Genomic DNA, 22,059 nt, shown 5'->3' with positions numbered 1-22,059 from the left:
TTTCCTCTCCCTCTAAAAGCAATGAAAAAAATGACCTTGTATGAGGATGATTTAAATAAAACACAGTTGAGGTGGTAACTTTTATGTTATGTGAATTTTGCAATAAAAATAATTTTTAAAGAAAAAAATATTACGGTGTGGGCCCAAAGCGGTCAATTTTAAATGCTCTCAAATGTTCTGACTTAAAAGACACCAGCTTGAGTGCGCTGAGGTGCGTGTCACCTTGTGGGCCGTGAGCTTCCCGATGGCCCCAGGGGGACCACGCGCACCTCTCACGCCGACAGCGCAAGGGCGGCAGAAGGCGGCCTGTGACGGTTGGGAGTTCGTAATCACCAGCCTGGTTTTCAACTTTTCTCTATGTTGGAAGATTTCTCACAATAAAAAGTTACAAAAAGAGATTTTTGCAGAGCTTCACCGACTCGGGGACAGGAGCACCACACTCCTCCGGTCTAACCCCACAAAGCGGGAGGCTCCAGGGACCTGAGGGCACTGTCACTTAAGCACTTGGGACCCACGGAGCTGTGGCAGGGAGGTGTGGCAGGCGTGTAAACGCAGGGGACACTCGGCTACGGGAAGGGCAAGGGCACTGCCGACCAGGCAGGGAGGCAAGGGGCGGAGAGCCCGACCTCCGGGAGACTCTCAGCGGGCGCTGCGCAGACAGACACCAGCGAAGGGGAAAACTCCAGGGCAGCCTGGAAACGAAACCCTACAGAGGGATGTTTCCCTACGAGAGATGATCAACGTGTGACAGACTGAGAACAAGTGGGTGAAAACGAAGTGAGCAGGAGCTTGCTTGTGTCCTGTGACCTACAGGAGGCCCGCTTCATTCCCAGGGGCAGGGACGCCCCCTCCCCACCAGGCACATGGAGAGCAGGGAGAGATGCTCTTTCTTCTCCGCCGAAGATGCCATCAGGACCCTTCAGGGCCCCCAGGCTCCCTGAAGTAATTAAACAGAGCGAACTCTGGGCTGCTTTCAGCATGGACCGCATCAGGCCCTGCTGTTCCCGGAAACCCTGCAGAGATGCGGGTGTGCGCCCGCGTCCTTCCCATCCACGCCTGGGGGCAAGGGCACTCCTGTGGCCATGCCCGCCCTGGTAGCTCCGGCGGCCCCCCCCCCGCGCAGCAGCCTCTCCCACAAAAAGGATCAAAACTGAACCAAGGAGGAAAAAGCTCCTCAGGGCTGCGGAGCATGGAGCATGAAAGACCAGCTCTCACTTGCAAGATGCAAATGAAGAAGGCTCTTTTTCAAGACTGCAGGAATTTCTTCCGCTAGCTGGGGATTTTAATTGTATTGTTGAATAGGATTGACTGCACCCCCCCACCCCGCTTTCTCTTTCCTCACCTGAGGACGGTTTTTCACTGCACTTACAGAGGAGAGGAGAGAGAAAGGCATTGAAGTGTTGTTTCACTTATGTACGCACTTATTGGTTGCTCCTTATGTTCCCTGACCAGGAATCAAACCCGCAACCTTAGAGCACTGGGACGATGCTCTGATTTACCCAGACAGGGCCTCTTCGGATTTTTTTTTTAAGATTTTATTTATTTACTTTTAAAGAGCAAGGAAGGGAGGGAGAAAGAGAGGGAGAGAGACAACATCAATGTGAGAGAGATTCGGTTGCCTTCTGCACGCCCCTAAACTGGAGACGTGGCCTGCCTGGGAATCGAACTGACAACCTTTCAGTTCACAGGTCGGCACTCAATCTACTGAGGCACACCAGCCCGGGCTGCCCCCCTCCTCTTTTATTAGCACTATGCAGTAGCTTAGTTTTAACAATTTTAAATTGTCATAGTTAGAATGAATCTTCACCTGATACATCCAGGCTACTAATTTAAACCAAAAGGAACCTGCTAAGTGTCTTACTCATTTGACTGAGCTGCAGAAAATGAAGTGTTTCAGTCTCTCAAAATATGCAAACAAACCAAAAACCCCACAACCAAATATTCAACAAGACTTAACCCAAAAAGGACATTCATTCTAGTATTTACTGCCCAACTGAACACTTTTGAGTGACGTGTCATTTGCCTCAATGTTAAAATCATAAAGATTTGCATTTCACAATGTTGCTTCGGAAGAATACAGAACACCTGCAGATGAAACTGACCAGAGATCCATTCAGCACAGCCAGCCTGGGTCTAAGGATATGAAGTTCTCAACCGCGGAGCACAGCTGAAGAGCAAAACAAGGGCAAATAACCTTGGAGAAGATGAATCTAGAGGGTTATCCATGAACATGATTCAATTTTACTCTGAACTACAAAACATTTCAGTGAGCACTTTGCTCCTCCCTGTCTGTAACCACACAGATGTCAGGTGGTTCCTAACAGAGCCCCCTGAGGCTGGCGGGATTGTCAGGAACAAGCAAATTCCCAACGTGCAATCCCCGCTCCGGAAGCTGCGAATGTGGATGCCGCAGCATTAAAACCATGACCTTCTCCGGGCTTGGCAAGTGGAGCCTCGAGGAGGAGCTACAGTTAAAACAGCAAAATCCTAGTAAGTACAGTGATAGCATCTTATAGATGAAAAAGCACTTTAGACACGCATGTCCCAACTGCTATCCCCATGCTTCAGGATCCGTTTAAATTAGCGCCCTTGCACCCTAATCCAGAAACAGGCTGATCTCTGGGCGGAGACCAGCTTCCATCAATCAGAGCACAGACCATGTTCTCCAGGTGAACACTACAGGACGGCTCTTGCAAAGGGCGCCCACTCATCACAGAACTCGCCCTAGATCCCGCTCGCGGGGCCAGACACGGGGCGGCCGACACTCGCCACGGGCCAGCGCTGCTGTGCTGGGCGCTCCCGCCGCACCCTCTCACTACGGCCCCAGAGAGGTTCCACTAGATTCCACGAGGCCTGTGGGTAAAATAGCAAAAAAGAGAGAAAAAGTTCCTCTTGACAGAAGAGGAAAATGGAAGAGAGACACGCAGGCGTACAGGGAAGCAGTGGGGAAGGCGTGCAAAGGGCTCTAATGAGCACACACACAGTCAAGTTCAGGGCCACTGAAAGAAAGGAGGTGGGGCTGAGCAGGACCCAGCCTCGGTCCAAGGCGTCCTGCTGACCCTGTCTCGTGACTCAGCATTCCCAGCAGGAGGGCGACAACAGCCGCCAGAGAGGGGACGGGAGGTCTGTGGGGGCAGGAAGCCAAGGTGGACTCCCTATCCCTAACACAAGCCACCAGAGTCAGAATGAATCAAGACTCACGGCGGCTGCTTTCACTCAACATCCAGGGGCCTTTACGGATTCTGCAGCAACAGCATGGCCTCTTTGACACGTATCCTGAACGTGGCGGAGGGGCCAGGGGAGGAAAACTGCAGGAGAGAAAGCAGCCCACGGGGCGCGGACACAGTGCTGCGCGGCCAGCCAGGCCTCCGCCAGGCCGGCCGCCCTCCAGGCCGGCCGCGGGCACCCCGGCCACGCGTCCCGACACCCTGCTCCTTCCTCTCTCCTTGCCTGGGCCGACTCCTACTCCGCTCCTCAAGTGTTAAAAACAGGTTGATTCATGCCAACCACAGGGTTTGTGACTCATGTCTGATCAAGGTATTCAGACACAGTAATGATCTATAAATCCTGAACTTAAACATTCTCAGGTGAGGGCAAACTCTATCTACTCCCATTTGCGCTCAGGGTACTCCACTTAGCTGTGTGACACTGGGCAACTTCCTTATCCTCTCTCTTCCTCAGCTTCCCCCTCTGAAACACAGGCATAATAATACCTAATTTACAGGATTGTTGTGGGTATTGAGTAATACTACACATAAAGTACTTAGAGTACCCAGCACATGGTAACACTACATAATGTTTGTTTTTCCTGTCTTAAAGTACAGAAGCAGTACTCTACCATGCTTATAATTCCTAATGGCATTACTGGTCTTTCAGGAATTTCAAAAGATGTCTTTCAGATTCTGAAAAATATACATACCTATTCATTCCAGCTCCCTCCTGGAGGTTGGTGGACTTTAGCAGGTACTTCTTTCAATGTGCATTAATGAATTTCTTATAAAGTAACAGGGGAGCGAACTTCATAAGTATTTACTGAAGAGGCTCAATGAAGAACTCAAATCTGCAATCCACCAGATCACAAGCAACAAAATTCTAACGCGGCTGAAACAAGCCCTCCACACACCTTTTGCTTCTCCAGATGCCTCCTTGGGGTAGCACCGACCTGACCTGCGGCACACAGAAGCGACCCCCTGAAGGGAGGGGCGGGCTCTGTCTGCGGGGACGGCGCCTGCTAACAGCCAGCAGCTGCCCCAGGCACTGCCCACCTGCACTTCTGGTTATTCCACCTGGGCAGGCTCACTGCAGGGGCCGGACGGGTACACCTCGTATTTCACGTATTTCATGCAGCGAGAAAACGAGGCAGTGCGCAGGCCAAGGTCACTCAGGGTAGGGGACAGCCAGGAAGAGCACCCAGGGGTTTTGACTGCCAATCACAGGACACAAGCACACGCCCCTCATCTGATGACAGTGCCCTTGAGTCAGGCGACAAGCCGGACAGAGGCCCCATGAAGGCATCGAGTCCCAAGAGCTAGAAGGACGGAACTAAAGGACAAAGGATAAAATCACAGAAGAGCTCTAAGAGTCTATAAGCGCTGTGATCCTATCTGAACAACACACAATTAGGTGCACTAGCCCTGCATCTTGGGTAACCTTAGATAACTTCCTCCTGTTATTTCATTAAGAACAATTGCTTTTAATGGGCCCAGTACCTGGGCAGGTGAGGCAAGCGAGGCAAGCAAACTTTATATGCTATGATGCTACACCGACATAGCTTTCTTCCCGGAAATCTGGCCTGAGTGGGAGCCGAAAATAAACCGAAACGCCAGTTCCTGAGGGAGATGTCATCAGAGATGTTACACACACACCCCGCCTCACAAAGAGCAGGGTGGTTATGGACACAGCTTTAATTTAGAGACATTAAATCTCAAGCCAGCTGAGACCCTAAGTGTGTGGCAACTTAAAGCAGAAGAAGCACCCAAGGGAGGGGAGCAGGAAAGCATGGCCGGGAAGCCCTGGCCGGAGCCCACCCAGGGCAGCCCGGCTCCTCCCCGCAGGGCAGGCCACCCTGCCCACGGTGACAGGTGCGGGACAGAGAGACCCCCGAGGCCGGCCGGCGCTCCAGAGGGCAGCACCTGGCTTTATTCAAAAAGGTTACAGGGGCGACCACTGATGGGGAAGGAGCAAGTCTCCGCAAGGAGACGTGTGGCCAAACGGGGAGTTTCCAGGGCGCAAATCGGCTCCCAGGCCGAAGAGGCGAGGTCTGGCAGTGAGGGAAGGAAGGGGCGCTTTCAAGTCCTAACGGGGCTTAACCTCGGCTGCTGGAAATCTCAGGACCTGGACCATAAATTCCGCACTTTTAAGGAGAAACTATCTATTTTATTTCTGTTGATGCAATTTCTGGAGGCGACCAGGAGGGGATAGGGCTCGCTGGCCAGCCTGTTCACTTCTCTTTTAGAAATTTGTTCATCAAAAAGTTCAAAGAAACTGAGAGACTAGTATTAAGCCTTGACTCATTGCCCACCAAATTAACATGAAAACTACAAAAATACGGCCAACTACTCCATACTAAAAGGACACTATTTAAGAAATTCCGATAGGTGGCCCTGACCAATATGGCTCGGCTGGGCGTTGTCCTGCAAAGCAAAATGTCACTGGTTTGATTCCCGGTCAGGGCACATTCCTAGGTTGCAGGTTCAGTCCCTGGTCAGGGCAACCAATCAATGTTTCTCTCCCTTTCTTCCTCCCTTCCCCTGTCTCTACAATACAAATAGGTAAAATTTTAAAACGCCAAGAGATGAAAACTTCAAAAAGAAATGTCTCCCAAGACTGTCCCTATATTATCTACCAAGAGCTGGGTTCTCAAATCTCACCCCCAGGTTAGCGCTGGGGACAGCATCAGAACCTACGTGCTCCGCCTCGGTCTCACGGTCTTCCCGGACAGCGCGCAGCCATCTCGGCTCGTTTATGAGGAGTGGGAGGTGAGAAGGAGAGCCTTCCTAAGCCACAGCGCTGCAAGCAAGGATCCACCTCGCCACCCTGGTCGGCGGCCAGGAGCAAAGCAGGAGACATGTTTGGGTGACCAGGGCCATCCGTGCCTGGGGTTCATGGTAACAGAGAACTACCTATCAGGTATAAATTTCCTCCCCGCACAAACCTACCTATTCTCAAGTCTTAGAAGAAGTGGGTCCTGCCGTCCATAAACGGGCACCACATGCCACCATTTCCTAGAACTCCTACGCCTCTCAGCTAAGCCCAGGAGCTGCAGAAACTACACCGGCAGAAGAGAAGAAACCGCCACCACTGGAGTCACCAAGGGTTCCAACCAATTCACAGCAAGTCACAGGAGGGCAGCTTTAAGGTACAGCCAAGCTGGTGCCTGAAGTTATTTTCCATTTAGTTCCAAAACTGGTATTTTAGGTCAAACTTCATATAACTACACATGGGGGTGGGGCAGAGGGCACATAACTGTAAACAAAGTCAACCACCAAAGTCAAGCTGAACAGGAGCAACTGATAAGCAGGGCAGCTCTGGGCAGTGAGCTGGGCCTGCTCCCCAGCTCCAGGGCAGGAGGCCATGACAGCGTCGGATGAGTCGCATTCCTGAAGTCACAGACCTCCAGAGAAGACGGTCAGGGATATCCACTTAAAAAAAAGTAACAGGGAACCACACCAGCACCCATTTGCTAGTACGAAAACGCACAAACACTGCATAGAGCAGAAAGCTCTTCCTGACAAAACAGAACTGGTGGTAACTTTTTAACAAGTGCTCTGCTGCAAGAAGTAGTATTTTCCAAGTACTTTTACACATGACCTTATAGTCTTCTCTTTGAGTCTGAGAAGCTATCGCCTGGTTTGCACTTCTCTGGGGGAAGCCCGGGTCCTGGGTGTGGGTGCATGTGCCCTGGCGAAGGAGGAAAAAGACCCTGCTGGTGTCAGAAGTCACTTCTGCCCCTAGGAAGCAGCTCACACACTCTTCCTGGGCACGGGGCCTTGTTCTCTGCCCAAGCCCTCATCGCGCCCCTCTCCGCAGTGTGGCACGAAGCCCTGTTTCTGTTGCCATTGTCTCCCGGTGTGTGAGGACCCAGATTAACTTCTGAGGTGCCCTCCCCTGAGATCAGACCTCTCAGTCCCCAGGAGCTAAAACAACCCAGACCTCATTCTTGCTTAGAAATGTTTTCTTGGACGAGAGGAGGGCATGAAGAAGGGGTGAAAGATACAGGGTTGCGTGTGTGTGAATCACTGATAGCAATTCACACTCAGGAAAACAAGACACCAAAAGCCACCAAACCAACCTCGGTTCAGGGTTTCAGGTTTCTGATAAGCCCCTTGGTTTGGTGGAACTGCAACATTCACCAGCCTAACCCGAATACCAGATGGGAGTCTGATGTTTGTTTCATAGCCTCAGGTTAAAAACATCCTTCAGGTTTCCATCTATGGTTCTCTAGTATTTTTTCCCCCAAGAAGTCCCACTGCACTTAGGAGTCATCAATCCCAGGCGCAGCTGTCACATCCCCCTCCCCCAGTACTATTAATATCACGGTTCTGATTGTTAGTGATTTTACACACCAAGTTCCCCGCAGTAATTACAATGAGGCAACAAGGTAAAACATAAAGGGGTTAGGTTTCTTCACCCAAAAGGGGTCAGTTTTCTTCACCCATAATAATGCATGCTCCAATCTAGTGAACTTCTTGGGTGTTCATGTGGCCCCGAATTCCCACCTGTATCTCCTTTTCGGGACGCCGACCACCCTGCCAGCCCCGACCCAGCATTGGCCTTCCGCTCTGGATGCACAATGCAGTATGGAGCTCCTGGGGGTGAGCAAAACGCCGCCCTGGTGTCATGCCCGGGGCGCCTCAGAGCCCGAGGAGCCCCCCACAGTAGTGGGTCCACGTACATAACCTTGAGGCCCACACCACACCCTCCTACGGCTTCGGAGTCCCTTCGCGTGGGAAAGCCCGCCCAGGGCTGCTGCAATGACTTTGCACGGGAGCGGACCTACGCTGAGGCTCGTCCTCCCACCTTGGCCCACTGCAGCGGCACCGTTCCGGACGGCACCGCGCACACCTCCCCTACCGGCCCAGGGCTCCGGCAGGCAACTGCCCTCCGCCCCCCGGCCCGGCGGCCCGCCGCACCTTGGTTTCCTTCACGTGCTGCTTGACGCCCTCCGGGTACCACTGCACGCGCACGTAGCCGCGGCGCAGCGGGCTGGCCCGGCCCTCCTCGTGGCCCGCGCCCCCCGCCTCGGAGCAGCCCGAGCTCCCGCGGCCCTCCTCCTCGCCCTCTGAGTCCGAGTCCTCGCCGTGGATAAGGCGCACCAGCCCGAAGTGCACCGAGCCGCGGTAACGGCCCGACACCAGGTCGTGAGAGAACAGCAGACGCTGCGAGCCGGCTTCGGGGCCAGAGTCCGAGGACGGCCCGGAGGCCGAGTCCCGGGCGGGCGCCGGGGCCGCGTCCGGGGCCGCGTCCGGGGCCGGGGCCACCTCAGGGGTCGCGGCCGGGACCTGGGCGGGAGCCGGAGCTGCAGGCGCGAGCGCTGCGGAATCCGCCATAACTGCTCTGCGCGAGTCTCGGGCGGCGGCGGTGGCGGTGGCTGCGGCGGCAGCAGCAGCAGCGGCAGCGGCAGCCGAGAAGCGAGGAGGCGGGGCCAGGCGGCGCCAGGGGCGGGGCCACAGCGCGCTGACGTGGCCCTACGTGCCGCCGTCGTCAGGGCACCGAGATGCGGTTGCTAGGTAGCGCCTCGTCGCTAGGGGACGCTGGAGCTGCTGCTGGGAGCGGGAAGGGGAAAAGGATGGACTCCACGAGGGCGGGGCGGGGCCAGAGGAGATGAAAGTAGAGGAAGCGGCAAGGGGTGGGGACCCAGGTGAAGGAAGTGGAGTGGGCACCGAGGAAAAGGGGAGTGGCGGAGGTGGAGCGGAGGATGGTCTGGAGGCTGTAAACAACAGTCAATGAGCTCCCTTGGCGGCTCCAGCCTAGTCTGAGGGATGCGGATACAGCAAGACCGTCCCTGTCTTCTAGGTGTTTACAATCTAGTTGGAGAGAAAAATCATGTACACATTAAATAGTTAAAAAGGGACTTCATGTCAGCTTGTAAGCAAAGCATTAACAGGTATTTATATAGTGTATCTAAAGTATATGGTCGGGGGGAGGAGGTATAAGGGGACTAAGTGATAATGGAAAAAAAATACAATAAAGATTAAATTAAAAAATAAAGTATATTGTTTTAGGGAATTTCATGCAAAGCTTGGAAGGTGATGTCTCCTAGGAATTGGTCAAGATGTTGGTGAAGGAGGCCCAGAGAAAGATCAGAAAAGATCAGACTGTATTAGTGACCCCTATGGTTTGCCTATAAATCCATCTAGATGAGTTCAAAGCTCTATGAGGCTTGTTGTGCATGGCAAGAGATAAGGTAGCCAGATAGTTAATAGTGGGAGCCATAGATTGTAATTTTTGGCACTACCACTTACTAATCTTATAAAGGTAGGCAAGCCGATAAACTTCTTTCACCTTAATTTTCTCATCTGTAAAATAGGAGTGATAATAGCAGTACCTGTCTCATTGGCAATTGGAAGAATTAAATGGAATAGAACAGTGCCTGGCATACAGTTCCCTCAATAGAGTTTAACTATTATTTTAACATCCCAACACTCCCACCCCTACCTACACTAAAATTCTAGGTTGGCAGAACTGTTATACTTATGGTCTGCCTCCCATTACCGTTTTACAATATAAAAAGTAATTATACTAATTCAGTGCCTAAGGTCACAAGGTAGTAACTGGCAGGTGCAAATTGGACCCCAAGTTTCCTGGCTGCAAGCTTTTCTAATTCCTACATCCTTCGGAGGATGGAGGTGTGCAAGTAGGCTGAAGCAACAGGGCAATGCAGGCCCGAAATCGCTGCTGTCAAAAATGCAAGTGAGTTTTGTATTCTACATCAGCTTATGCCTGGGTTTGTTATAAAAAGAATGTCCTTCCCTCCCTGATCTTTGAGTAAAATTGGCACTCCAGAAAGATGTTCCATGTTTATTCTGCAGCTTCTTGTAATAATGGCTAATAATAGCTACTGTTTATTGAGCGGCAGCTTAATGCCAGGTACTATACTAAGTGTTTTACATAGATTATCCCCCTGTGAGGGAGGAAGTATGAGCCCCTGTTTTGTGAAGCCTTATGCCGCACTGTGCTGCCCCACACACACACCAGGAACCTGCTAAGCTGTCGATAAGAATCCTTGACTTCAAATGCTGTTCTCTCCCTTACTCAGCCCCTGTTGAGAATGTGGATCAGGTTGCATTTGTGTGTGTGATGCTGGCGCCTAGTGCAGTGCCTATCAAATGCCTGAGATTTCTGTCCCTCCCTTTGGTAAGCTCCCCACATACCACCCCCCATACACTCAAGGAACTGCTGTGCTATGCCTAAGCCCTTCTGTTGCCCCCATTTTGAGCTGCATGTGGGCCCTTTCGGGGAGAAAGGCTCAGTACATTCCTCCTCACCTCAGTCAGGCCTGAAATGCTCTGGATACGGGTTCAGGCTCGATTCCTTCCCAGACTCCAGGACCCCAACCATGGTCTGTGCACACCCGGGCTGGCAAGTGGGGTAAACCTAGATGGGAGTGCCTGCTTAGTTTTGATTTTCATAACTGTTGAATGAAAAAAAAAATCCTTCATTCCCCAGTGGAGAAACCCCTTCCTCTCATGGCCCCAGCACCCAGTCCTTCTTGGGGGCTATGGATGCTTCTCAGGGGAATTTTGCTTATTTACAAATGTGCCTGCCAGAAACTGAGCCAGCCTGGCCACTCCCCTTGCTAAGGAACTGGTGTGGTTCAGCAGGCAGCAGAGCTGGCAGCGGAGTGAACTGATCTAGAGGAAGCAGGCCCCGTCTTGTCCTTATCTTCACTGGCCACTGGGCCACCTCTCCAGACCCACGAAGTCCGCACGGGCCCCACACTGCCCCCTGGGGAAGCCCTGGCCAGCTCACCTCTCCAAGCCTCTTTGTGCAAGCAAATCCACCCTGGAGCGGGTGATTGGGGGCTCCAGGGTACCTTGAGCGCTGGGGGCTTCAGCTGACAAGGATTGGTGGCGGGGAGCCACCCCGCAGAACCCCACCCCCACCCTTAGTGGCTGACCGGAGGAACACGTCTGCCTGAGCCTCCAGCTGTGGGTTGCTCAAGAATCAGGGGCCTTCTTAGCTATGAATGCTTCCAAGAGCCCCATTCCCCAACTATCCCCCCACTTACCTGGTAATACCTGTGTGATTATATTTCTCACCCTCTATTACCACCATTTTTCTACTCCTGTGTCTCCCACGGAACTGTGAACCTTGAGGACAGGGACTATGTCTTCTTCATTTTTGTATCCCAGCAGCCGGCACCGATCTAACTCACAGTACGTGATCAATGGATTTTTGTTGAATGATGGAACAAAACAAGCCAACCTCTCCCAATAGCCCTCAGCGCATCAAGTCTCTGGGACCCCTCCATCTTCCCTCAAGTCCCCCCAGCCCTCCATTTTTTTAGGTGTGAAAACCACGCCCACACATGCACACTCACGCCGCACGTACATCCACACCCACCCTGCGCACACACTGTTGCCCTCTCCCTAGCCTCTGGCGTTTAGATCTGTGTCGCTGATCACAGTGCCTCTAACCCTGTGCAACTCTTGAGCACTTGACATGTGGCCGGGCTGAATGTGCTGTAAGTATAAAACACACTCTGAATTGTGAAGACTTGGTACCAAAACAAACAAAAAAAAATATAAAATATCTTACAATTTTATACTGATTAATTGTTGAAGTGACAATACTTTACAGGTATTAGGTCCAATAGCATTTATTAAAATCAAGTTCAGATGTTTCTTTGTAGCTACTAGAAATTTGAAAATCATGCAGGGTTCACATGATCTTTCCACTGGACAGACAGAGGGACTGCAGTCGTGCAGGGAGCTGTAGGCCCCTTCTTTCTCCAGAAGCTGGCGATCCCTTCTTGCCTTTGACGTCATTCCAGAAAGGTCTGGAAGGTTCCTGAGGAAATGCCTCTGTACTATGGCAGAAATTGAACCCCAAATAAGGATGGGCCGGCTCAGCCCAGCAGTGGACCAGCCTATCTATGCAAAGGAGGCTTCAAAATAACCCCCCAGGAAGTCACGCAGCCTAGCGCCATCCTCGGCAGAAGTCAACAGTCGGTAGACTCCTACAGTGTGGGTGGCACAATGCCACGCTTTCAACACAGTCTCTGTTTTCCAGGGGTTGGCAGCTTTTGGGGGAATCGTGGTGCAGAGCCCGAGTCCGCCTTCAGGTCCAAGCAGCTCCTCCCCCCATCGCCGGGTGTCGGCCGCCAAGGCTCAGAGCTGCACCCCTCTCTAAGGATTGCCCTCGGCTGAAAGAGGATGCCTCACCCCGGCAGTGGCCTTCCCTACGGGGGGGCGAAGGCTGGTCCTCTCGCTTCCTCTTAGGACATCTGGGAAGGGCCACCCCAGCTTCAGGGCTCTTCTTGGCCTCAGCTGAAGCCTCTGCTACAACTGCATCCTCTCAGGTCAACAACACCTCCAGCCACATCTGTGACCTCGCTCCCTCACAGAGGTTGGCCCGAGAGCACTCCCAACAAACCTCCTCATGTAGAACTCAGGGTCAAAAAGTCTGTGTCCTGGGGATATCACCTGTAACAGCCGCTGGTGCCAGGCCTGTCCCAGAGAACCGACTGTAAAAGCCGGAATGCCGGGGCTGGGTCACCTGCTTGCTCACCGGTGGTGGGTGGACTCTTCCGCACGCCAGCAGGCTGCAGTGGTGAAATCGTTAAGACGTTCGTGGGCAGTGAGCTGGGGTGGGATACCAGGGGACAGAGAGGGTGTCAAGAGGTCAGGGAAGCAGTCCTAAAGACTGTGGCAGCCCACGGCCGTCCTTGGGGGTAGTCGCCTTGGAGCAAGATGGTGTAAGTCTGTGGGTGACGGGTTACCAGTCAAAGGATCAGTATAAAAGCCGCTGTATGTAAAGAAACTCACCTCGTGAAGACAGAGAAAACTAGACCATAGGAGTAGCAGGGTCCCAGACGAGGCTGAATTCTCAACCTTAGCGAGCCAGCTATGCTAAAGAGGATCCCGACTGGAAAGCCGCGGGGCTCTGAGACATCCGGGGGTATCTGGGTGGCCGCACTGAACAGCCTCAAAGCACCAGGTTCTCCGTGAGCCTGCCAGACACTCCCAGGTGCGGGCCTCTCCAGCCCATTAGAGGTCAGCACTCTCTTTGCTTGAAGACCACAACCCTTCCTTGCAAGACGTGGGTTGCCCCCCACCCACCCTCACCCCAAGGATCTACTCTACCTCCCCTCTTTGCACGATATCAATAACTAGATTTAAGTCACAACATTACGGAGCTGGTTTAGTAGTGGGCCGCCCAGAAGAGGAAAGGCTGAGCGTGGAAGGGGCCGCAGGTCCTCACCAACGGTGCCACTGGCCTGGGCACGAATAGGACAGGAATCGGACAATGCCCCGTCCAGAGGGGCAGCCCGTGAAGTTGGATACGCAGAGTGTGTGGTTATGGGAGCGCTTTTCCGCATTGCAGGATCTATCACCTCCGCGAGGCCCCCGGAAGTTCGTGCTGCGCAGTGCGCGTCGCAACGGCGCGCCCTGCTGCAGAGCGTGATCCTCGACCCCGCAGGGGCGGGGCTGCTGCTGACTCTACGCCGCTTTTTTCTGCAGGCACCGCCCTCAGCTGAAGGGAGCAGCCCGGGCCTAGGTTTCCTGCGTGACGGACTCAGCTCGAGAAGGTAAGGATGATCGGGCAAATTGTGCTCCGTGCCGAGTGTGCGTGCGGGGGAGGGGTTCAGAGAAAGAAGCCACCGTCAAAACCACCAAAAAACGCAATTGTCGTGCAAGGGCCCAGAGGGCTGCCTCTCCTGTCCATGGGGCTCAGCCTGGGAAATTATTAGGGTCTTAGAGGCATCGTCAGGGTGTCTCTGGACGCCGTCACTCATGGGACCCACCTCTTGGTGTCCCTCAGGTGGAATGTTCTGGGTGCTGGAATGGGGACCGGGCAGCTGTCACATTGGAGTGGGGAGCGGGAGCAGCCCCTTGTGGGGAACTGGTGGGGGGCCAGGGACCAGGGTGTCGCTCACCTGGGCCCAGGTGGACGCTGGCTACCATACCGAGCCAGGCTCTCTAGGGCGGCCGCAGGCTCAGCGCTGGGGGCGCCGTGGGGGAGTCTTCTCCAGCACCCCCATGCTGGTGGGTCAGTGCGCCTTTAACCGGTGGCTTCTGCCCTGCGGCCACCTCGGCTTTGTCCCCTTAGGCTGTTCCTCTGCTCCTGACCTCCCTGCCCCCCTCTCTCCTGAAGGCTCCGGAGGCCTCCTCTCGAGAGTCTGAGGTCTCTTCTCCATTCTTGGCTCCCTGTGACGCTGCTGGCTGTCTTGTCCCTGGGGCTTTGGGACACGTCCCGATCCTGGTTCTGCTCAGATCCCTCTTTCTTCCTGAGAGTGGCTCCCTGCCCCGCCCCTCTGAGCGTCCCTCCCTTAACTTCCCTGTGGTGACACGTGGGCCCTCAGAACGCTCTCCAGACACCCACCGTGGCCTCAGTTGTTTACTTGACCACAAGGAGAGCCAAATCTGTGCCCCTCGTCCTTGCCGCGTCAGGCCATCGGCAGGATGGGAGCTCAGCGGTGAGAGGCGAGGCTCTGCGGGCGGAGGGAGGAAGGGAACGTGCCCTCTGGGGGTTCTCTGTGTGCCCTGGACAACCTGGCTTCGAACTGTCATAGGATGTCCTGGAGTGCTGAGGCAGGGGCCCAGTCGAGCCCACAGTTTGCCCGGAGCCAGAGAGCCTCGTGGGAGAGAACTGGAGCCCAGCCCGGGGCTGGTATTCAGACGCACCTAGACCTGCCTGCTGGGCTGGAAGGCCGCGCAGGAGGCCAGGCTGCAGGGAGTGGCCAGCGGGACCCCTGAGGGGGCCATCACAGGCGCAGAAGCCTGGTGGGGACAGGATGAGCAGCCTCAGCCCCCGGGGCAGAGGTGGTTAGGGGACCCTTTCATGGGACCAGGTGCTGGAGGAAGACTGTGGTTTAGAGTCAGACCGTATCGATCTGGGTGTGAAAGAAACACCTGAGCCAATGGTCCCCGCACCAGGACGTGTGATTAGGTCGATTTGATATTAAATACATCGTCTCGTCCTCTCATCTCTGGTTGTGCAGTTAGAGTGCTCCCGATGTCCCCTGTGACTGCCTCACAGCTAGAGCTGCCCTTCATTTGGCCCCTGCCTGAGCCAGGGCAGAGCCTCTGAAGCCTCTCAGCAGCCCTGGACACAAGTCCCAAGCATCACAACAAGGAAGGAAGTGCGCGTGGAGATGTTGGCCCAAGGGGCAGGCAGGGCTGGGGGCGCTTTGGGTCTGCATCCTGGGGAATTCCATTTCTCTCCAGGCGTCCCCGCGGGGGCCTACACTGCCGCCCACCTTGTCCCACAGGTCCCTCTGGGGACCCTCATGGAGTCTGCCACAGTCCCAGCCAGGCGGCTCTTGCTGTTTTACATTCCAGTCCTCTGCCAAAGCCTCCACTTGAAAAAAGACCTGGGGCTACAGAGGTCTGTGTGCCCCTTGCTCTGGGCGCACAGCCCCAGGCGGGGCACCGGGTGGGGGCCAGCACCCTCTTCCCTCGAGGAAGACACACAGGATGCAAAGTTAGGGCCTCACGCTGCTTGGAGAACAGGCACTTGGGGCAGCGGTTCTCAGCCCCGGCTGCACTCCTGACGGTCTCCCCCAGAACTTTAAAATCAGCAGCTCTGAGGGGGACGCAGGTGCGAGGAGTTTCTTAAAGCTCCCTGGTGATTCCAGTGCGCAGCCAGGTGGTGTAGAATCGCTGCTTTGAAGGAAGGTGAGCTGAATAGCAGACAGGAATGGCCGGTGGCCTCAAGCCAGGATGTGCCTTATAGGGGTTTGGAGGCCAAGGGCTCTGGCTCCACCGGAGGCTCAGACAGCGCCCCACCGGCCACGTGATGGTGCACGGTTCTTCCTGGCTCCCTCGCTGCCCTTGCCCTGGCCTGTGCTGACCATCCCTGCCTCGCGCCTCACAGAGAGGGTTTCCAGGTAAAATACAAGACACCCTGTGAAATCAGGATTTTGGATATAAACAGTGTTTTAGTATAAGCCTGTCCCAAATATTGCACAGGACATACTTAAAAAATTATTTGTTGCGTCCCTGAAATTCGAATCTCATCGGGAGACCCGCATTGTCCTTTGCTGAATCAGCAGCCTTGCGATGGGCCTTTCCTGAGGCCACTCTGCTGGGCGGATGGATCTGGCTGCAGCCTGTGGAGAGGACGCACCGCGCCGGAGGAGGCGGGTGATGTAAACGTCCCAGCAGATTGTCACTTGTCGAGGCTGAGGCTAGAGATGAGTGCCGTTACTCCTGGTGTGGGTGCTCTGATGTTCTTCTTCATTTTCTTGCAGAGGGTATGCTTACCTTCGTCCCCATCACCCTATCGGTGGTAGCGTCTGTCATTTTCTCCCAGTTGACCAGGAGAGGCCCTGTGATCGCCCTCCCCTCCCCTCCCCTCCCCTCCCCTCTGCTGCTCCCGCGGGTTAGCCATGCCTACTGCACTGACTCCTCTTGTTCCCTGGGGTTTCCACGTGTCCAGAGGTGTTTTCTAAAGAGGATAGGACCATCTGATCATCAATCAAGAGGCAGATGGAACAGCTTGCCCGCCCTTCTCCGGCTAGGCCACCAGGGGGCGCAGGGGAGCCACAGCGTCCAAGGAGGAGAGAGGAGGCCTTTTCCGGGATGTTGAGGTCAGAGGTGCCCAGCCCAGGTCCCGGACAAGTTCCCCCGACCAGGCCTGAAGGCCAAGCCTGAGGAGGTCTTCCCGCCAATTCCGACAGGCCTGCGGTGGGAGGAGAACTGCCTGGTGGCTGTTGGAAGGGGCCGCGTTGGGCTCTGGAGGTTCTACTGGGCCTCAGAGAGCAGGGGGACCCTGGGAGAAAAGGACAAGCGTGGGTGTGCGGGGGCTGCTCCGGGGCCACCGCAGAGTCGGGACCATGTCGGCCCGGCAGCGCCGGGCAGGGCTGGCCGCACGGTTTCTCCCGGGTCACAGGGGAGGGCAGGCCCCCCGAGGCGGGTGGGCCAGGGCCAGCATTGCTGTGCGGGCGCAGAGGCCAGGCCCTGGCGGGGCAGGGGCGCGTGTGGCGCGGGAAGAGCTACGGGAGCAGGAGCCTGTGAGCTGAACGGGGGTCTTGGGGACTGAGAGAGGGGCCTGGGGCCGGGGGTGAGGGGGGACAGGAGACCAGGAGGCAGTTTGCTGGGCTCAGGATTCCAGAGGAGCCGCTCACACGGCGGGCGTGCGGACAAGCCCTGGGGACAGCAGTGGGAGTGGGGCGGGGCTGAGGCCCCTGGCCGTCGAGGCCCTTGGGAGTGGACGCGCAGGTTAGAGCGGCCTCCCGAACCCTTCGGTGCACTTCCAGCAGCGCGCAGTGGGCAGCCTGATGAACTGCTGCCCCCGCTCCCAGGACGTCCACGCTCGGTGGACGTGACACTTCCAGCCCCTAAAGCCCCGCTTTGGGCAGCCACTCTCCTGATATTCACACGCGGATCGGAACAGGAGCCGTGGGGCCACACGGCGACACGCGTGCTCTGGCTTCTTCCATCACCACGGCGTTGGCTGAGAGTCGTCCACGGTCCTCTGTGCTGTATCGGTTTGCCCGCTCTCTCTGTGAGGCGACCTTCCCTTGGGCGTATAGTCCACAGTCTCTTCCACACCTGAGGATCTTCTGGGTTGTTTCCAGTTAGAGAACGTTGCTGCTGCTTTAATGTTCGGCGAGTACATGGAGTGGGACTGTGGGTCCCAGGTGAGTGTGAGTCCAGTTCTGGTAGGTCCTCTTCCCAAGGCTTCCAGACCACACCACCCCCGGCTTAAGGACCTCGAGAGATGGCAGGCACGCGAGGCGAGGCACGGCACCGGGATGGCAGGAGGGCGTGACTCTTCAGGGCCTTTTGCTTGTTTGAGTCGGTTTTTGTAAGAGCTGGATAAGCGACGGCAGGTGTGGTGAGAGCTCGGGGGGGGGGGGGGGATGAGGACTGACCCCTGGTTTGGGAATTTTCCCGAGGGTATTCCTGAGAATCACGCCTAGGGAACCAGACTTCCTGATCACATACCTGGTGGGGTGGGTGACTGGGGTGGAGCATGACAGGTCTCCCCGTCCGTGGCTTGCCATTGTCCACACAGCAAGCCCCGTCTGCCTCTCCAGGCTCCTCAGCTCTACCTGCACGTCCTGGAGCCAGACTTAGGATTTCCTCCCTTCGCGCCGGTCGGCTCTGACTTGGGGACACTGCCCGGTGGCCACCAGGAGAGCCAGGAGGATGTGAGCGGGCCATCTGGGAGAGCACTGGGCCGAATGGCTCAGGCAGAGACAGCGTGCAATGGGGCGGCGGACCTGGCCTGGCCGCACGCGTTCCACTCCGGCTGTTGGACCTGGCTCCAGTTTTCTTCTCTGTAAAATGGGGTTAATCCTCGCGGGTCGCGTGGATTAAAGGAGACTGCGTCTGGGGCTTGGCCCCGAGCGAGAGCTATAAGTGGCAGCATTCTTCGGCTGCCTGAGCTGGAAGGACCCTCAGAGGGGGCTTGCCCGGGCTCCAAGGGGACAGAGGGTGAATGACTCTCCCTGCTGGTGCCAGAGCAGGGATTAGTCCCATGCCCTTCCCCAAGCCCTTGGGCCTCTGTTGGCCACGATAATCCCCTCCCTGCCCAGTGTGCCACAGTGACGGTGACATTTGACTCTCAGTTCACAGGGACAGGGATGTGACAGGGCTGCCGGATATAATTCGGAGGTGAGGCTGGGGCAACTGGAAATTTCCGAGGACATCACATGGGGCCAGGCCGTACCTGCTATCACAGCAGTTACGTGACAGCACCCGGGTGTCTCCTATTTTCCTGCTTCCTGCACCTGTGAGCAGCACCCGGGGTGACTGACTCTCGTGGGCACCTTTGCCCTGGTAAGTGGCCCCCACCCCTGGCCCCCAGCCTTCAGAAATAGGAATACCTGGCATGGGGCTTTGCAACATGGGGAGAAAAGGTGGAGGAGGAAGGGCAGACGTGGAAACTGTGGGGCTTTGTGAGGGGGGTTGGCCTCCCCCAAGGACCGGACATCGGCAGGCCCATGCTGGCTCCTCCCCGCGCCCCCAGGCTCCCCCAACCCCCTCACCCCCCCCCCCCCACCGTGGGTGTGTGGCCCAGTCAGAGGTTGCATGGGCAAATTGGGGCTCCCTGAGGAGTCACTTGGATTTAGGGCTTCTCTCTAGGGCCAAGGGCCGAGGCTGCTGGAGAGCTCTCAGCCTCACCATCGCGCACCCAAAGGACCGCAAAGTCTCCCTCTGGGGAGGTAAGACAAACCGCGCCCCCCAACCCACAGCTGCATTAGCAGCGATCAGTGGAGGCCCTCGGCCCCTCCCCCGCTCAGCCCGAGCCCTGCCCGCCCTCCTCTGTCTCCTGGGCTCTGATGCCTGAAGCCTGCGAGGCGAGAATCTGGAGGTTTGGAGGGGCTGCTGAGCGGGGAAGTGGGGAGAGAGCTCCAGTGGTACAGTCCCCCGAACAGCCCTGGGGACCAGGCACCGGGGAGTGTGCCCAACAGCTGGGGGGCCGGCCCCACCCCAGGTTCAGCCGCCGTCCCCCTGGCCTGTCCGTCTTAGAGGAGAGGACTCGACCGCCGGCCCTCACTCCTCCCCTGCAGCCGCCGGGCGCCCTCCTCTGCTGCGGAGGCCGGTTCCTGAGCCAGGGCGCCCAGAGGTAGCACCAACGGCGAGGACGTCCGTGCAGAACATCCACTGCTGGACGCCGGTGGCCCTGCGCCTGCCGCCCAGGATGCCAAAGCCCCCGAGCAGCCAGCGGCGCCACACGCTCCCGGCCAGCGAGTTCCGCTGCCTGACCCCGCAGGATGCTGCCAGCGTCCTTGAGATTGAGCGGGAGGGTGAGCAGCCCACCCAGGGCCCGGGCGCTCTGTGGGGGGAGACTCCTGCCCCTCCTGTCCTTGTCCCCGGGGCCCTGGGGTAGCAGAACGTGCGTGTTTCTGTGGGCACACTCAGTCCTGAGTCACCTGCGTTCCTGTGGGGAGGGTCGTGGGAAGGGCACGGGGTGCGGTGGCCCAGCCACCCACCCATGTGCTTTGGCCGGCAGCCTTTATCTCCGTCTCAGGGGAGTGCCCCCTGTACCTCCACGAGATCCAGCACTTCCTGACCGTGTGTCCAGAGCTCTCCCTGGGCTGGTTCCAGGAGGGCCGCCTCGTGGCCTTCATCATTGGCTCACTCTGGGATGAGGAGAGACTCACGCAGGTGAGGCAGGGCAGGGCCCCCCACACACAGTCAGGGGAGGGGAGCCCAGACCTGCGGTTTTGTCCCTAAACCAGACACGCAAGCACAGACCGTGAATCCTCTTCCAGAGGTAGAGCTCCCCACCCTTTGGGGTCTCAAAAGCCCTCCTGAAGGGTCTGCCATGAGGCTGGGGGTGCAAACCCACATTGGGGCTCTCCGGGAGGGGGAGAGGGAGCCCTGACTGCAAGCACTCAGGGGACGCCTGCGCTTGGCCCCGGGTGGTGTGGTACGGGCGCGGGTGCCAGCAGAGGGGATACGGACTCGTGTCCCTCGCACGCCCCCAGGAGTCACTGACGCTGCACAGGCCCTGGGGCCACACGGCCCACGTGCTCGTGCTGGCTGTGCACCGCCACTTCCGGCAGCAAGGCAAGGGCTCCGTCCTGCTCTGGCGCTACCTGTGCCACCTGGGCGGCCAGCCGAGCGTGCGCCGGGCCGTGCTCATGTGCGAGGAACCTCTGGTGCCGTTCTATGAGAGGTTTGGCTTCCGCCCCGTGGGCCCCTGCGCAGTCACCGTGGGCCCGCTGACCTTCATGGAGCTCTGGTGCTCCCTGCGGGGCCAGGCCGCCTCCAGGAGGAACAGCTGCTGAGCTGGCGACTGGGCTAGGAGGGCGCTGTGGGGCGGCAGCCCGCAGCACCCCGGGCCCAGTCCCTCCTGGCTGGGCTGAGCTTGAGGGGAGGCTGTGCCCCAGGCAGGGAGGAGGTGCAAAATAAAGAGAACATGGCTGTCTCTCCCAGTGGTGTCCTGCAGTTTGTCCCCATGAGACCCTCTGGACCTTCCACACTCCAAACGTGCCCGGGATGGGGGTGGCTCCTGCGGCCCGGCCTGAGCTCCCCGCCTCAGGAGCCACCGGGGGCCTTCCAGGCAGGCAGGCAGGCAGATGGGGTTCAGGACCAGGGTGCTGCCCTCGCCTTCACGGGAGCCCAGGTACCCCGGGTCCTCTGCCCTCAGTCACGAAGTGGCTGTGCCCGTTGTCTCCTGGTGGCTCCCGTGCTTGGGGGAAAGGGCTGGGAGAGGCACATGCCCACGCCCAGCAAGCCGAGGTGCCCGGGGTGGCCAGCCCCTCACCGCCCCTACAGGCAGGTGGGGCTGGGGGATGTCAAAGGCCTAAACATTTAACTCCCACCCCTCGAGGGACCCCCCACGTGACCCCAACCTAGATTCTGTTCCAAATTCCCAGAAGTCCCGCGAGATTGCCACTGTCCCTTCGGGCCAAGCCCCTGCGCCCAAGTTCCTCCTGGCTGGTCCACCCTCAACCCCCAAAGTAAGGTTCCAGCGTTCACCCTTCCCAAGTCCTCAGGTCAAAAGACAACAGTCCCTGAAGAATATCATTTAATACGTGTTAGACATCATCCATCCAAAGTTAGCGTTCCTTTTAAAAATTAGGACCATGATATAAACCAGTATAAAATGGGCCTGAGTGAGCTTTGGGCAATGCCTGGGAGTGTGTCCATGGGGTGACCCGGCCCTTGCCCCAACTTGGGGGGCAGTGAGGCAAAGGGGGTCAGGGCTGGCCGTGGTCTGAGCCAACCCCATGACGCAGAACACCGAGTGGGGGAGGGGGCGCAGCCTCGGCTTGCTACAAACAGGCCAAGGCTCTTGGCTCCCCGGTCTGTCCCTCCGTGTGCTCCGCTGCACCGGGCCACAGCGTCCGGTCGCCTTCCAGGCAGACCCAGCAGGCCGCGGAGGCACGGGCTTGCAGGGCCGAGGGGGAGGAGAAGCGGGGGCGGGGACCTG

At 56.9% G+C, this 22,059-nt stretch overlaps 2 protein-coding genes across 3 annotated transcripts in view; one reads left to right on the top strand and one right to left on the bottom strand.

The window, feature by feature from the left end:
• The window catches only part of UBE2O (ubiquitin conjugating enzyme E2 O), a 44,554-nt gene extending 35,987 nt beyond the window's left edge, over positions 1-8,567 (bottom strand). For both annotated transcript variants that reach the window (XM_054593227.1, XM_054593228.1), the window contains exon 1: positions 8,133-8,567. In XM_054593227.1, the coding sequence (XP_054449202.1) occupies positions 8,133-8,549 (417 nt within the window). In that variant the 5' untranslated portion in view covers positions 8,550-8,567. The remainder of the gene's footprint in view (positions 1-8,132) is intronic.
• A 4,135-nt stretch (positions 8,568-12,702) lies between these two features.
• Positions 12,703-20,911, top strand: AANAT (aralkylamine N-acetyltransferase). The gene is made up of 9 exons (XM_054593085.1): positions 12,703-12,790; positions 13,549-13,753; positions 13,987-14,059; positions 17,747-17,809; positions 18,209-18,322; positions 19,195-19,339; positions 19,688-19,924; positions 20,131-20,285; positions 20,609-20,911. The coding sequence occupies exons 1-9, from the start codon at positions 12,703-12,705 to the stop codon at positions 20,909-20,911; spliced, it is 1,383 nt and encodes a 460-aa protein (XP_054449060.1).
• The last annotated feature ends 1,148 nt before the right edge of the window (positions 20,912-22,059 follow it).

The sequence above is a fragment of the Pteronotus mesoamericanus genome, unplaced genomic scaffold (genome assembly GCF_021234165.1).
Source record: "Pteronotus mesoamericanus isolate MK-2021 breed Mesoamerican mustached bat unplaced genomic scaffold, CSHL_Meso_final scaffold_408, whole genome shotgun sequence".
In the NCBI taxonomy this organism is placed as follows: domain Eukaryota; kingdom Metazoa; phylum Chordata; class Mammalia; order Chiroptera; family Mormoopidae; genus Pteronotus; species Pteronotus mesoamericanus.
This window is presented reverse-complemented; position numbering and strand designations above follow the sequence as displayed.

Bases quoted from the DNA above. Each gene is read 5' to 3' on its own strand.
- AANAT (XM_054593085.1), top strand. From the start codon at position 12,703: ATGCCGGGGCTGGGTCACCTGCTTGCTCACCGGTGGTGGGTGGACTCT. The intron at 12,791-13,548 runs GTTCGTGGGCAG...TCCGCATTGCAG, and splicing joins AGTGGTGAAATCGTTAAGAC to GATCTATCACCTCCGCGAGG. The intron at 13,754-13,986 runs GTAAGGATGATC...GGTGTCCCTCAG, and splicing joins GACGGACTCAGCTCGAGAAG to GTGGAATGTTCTGGGTGCTG.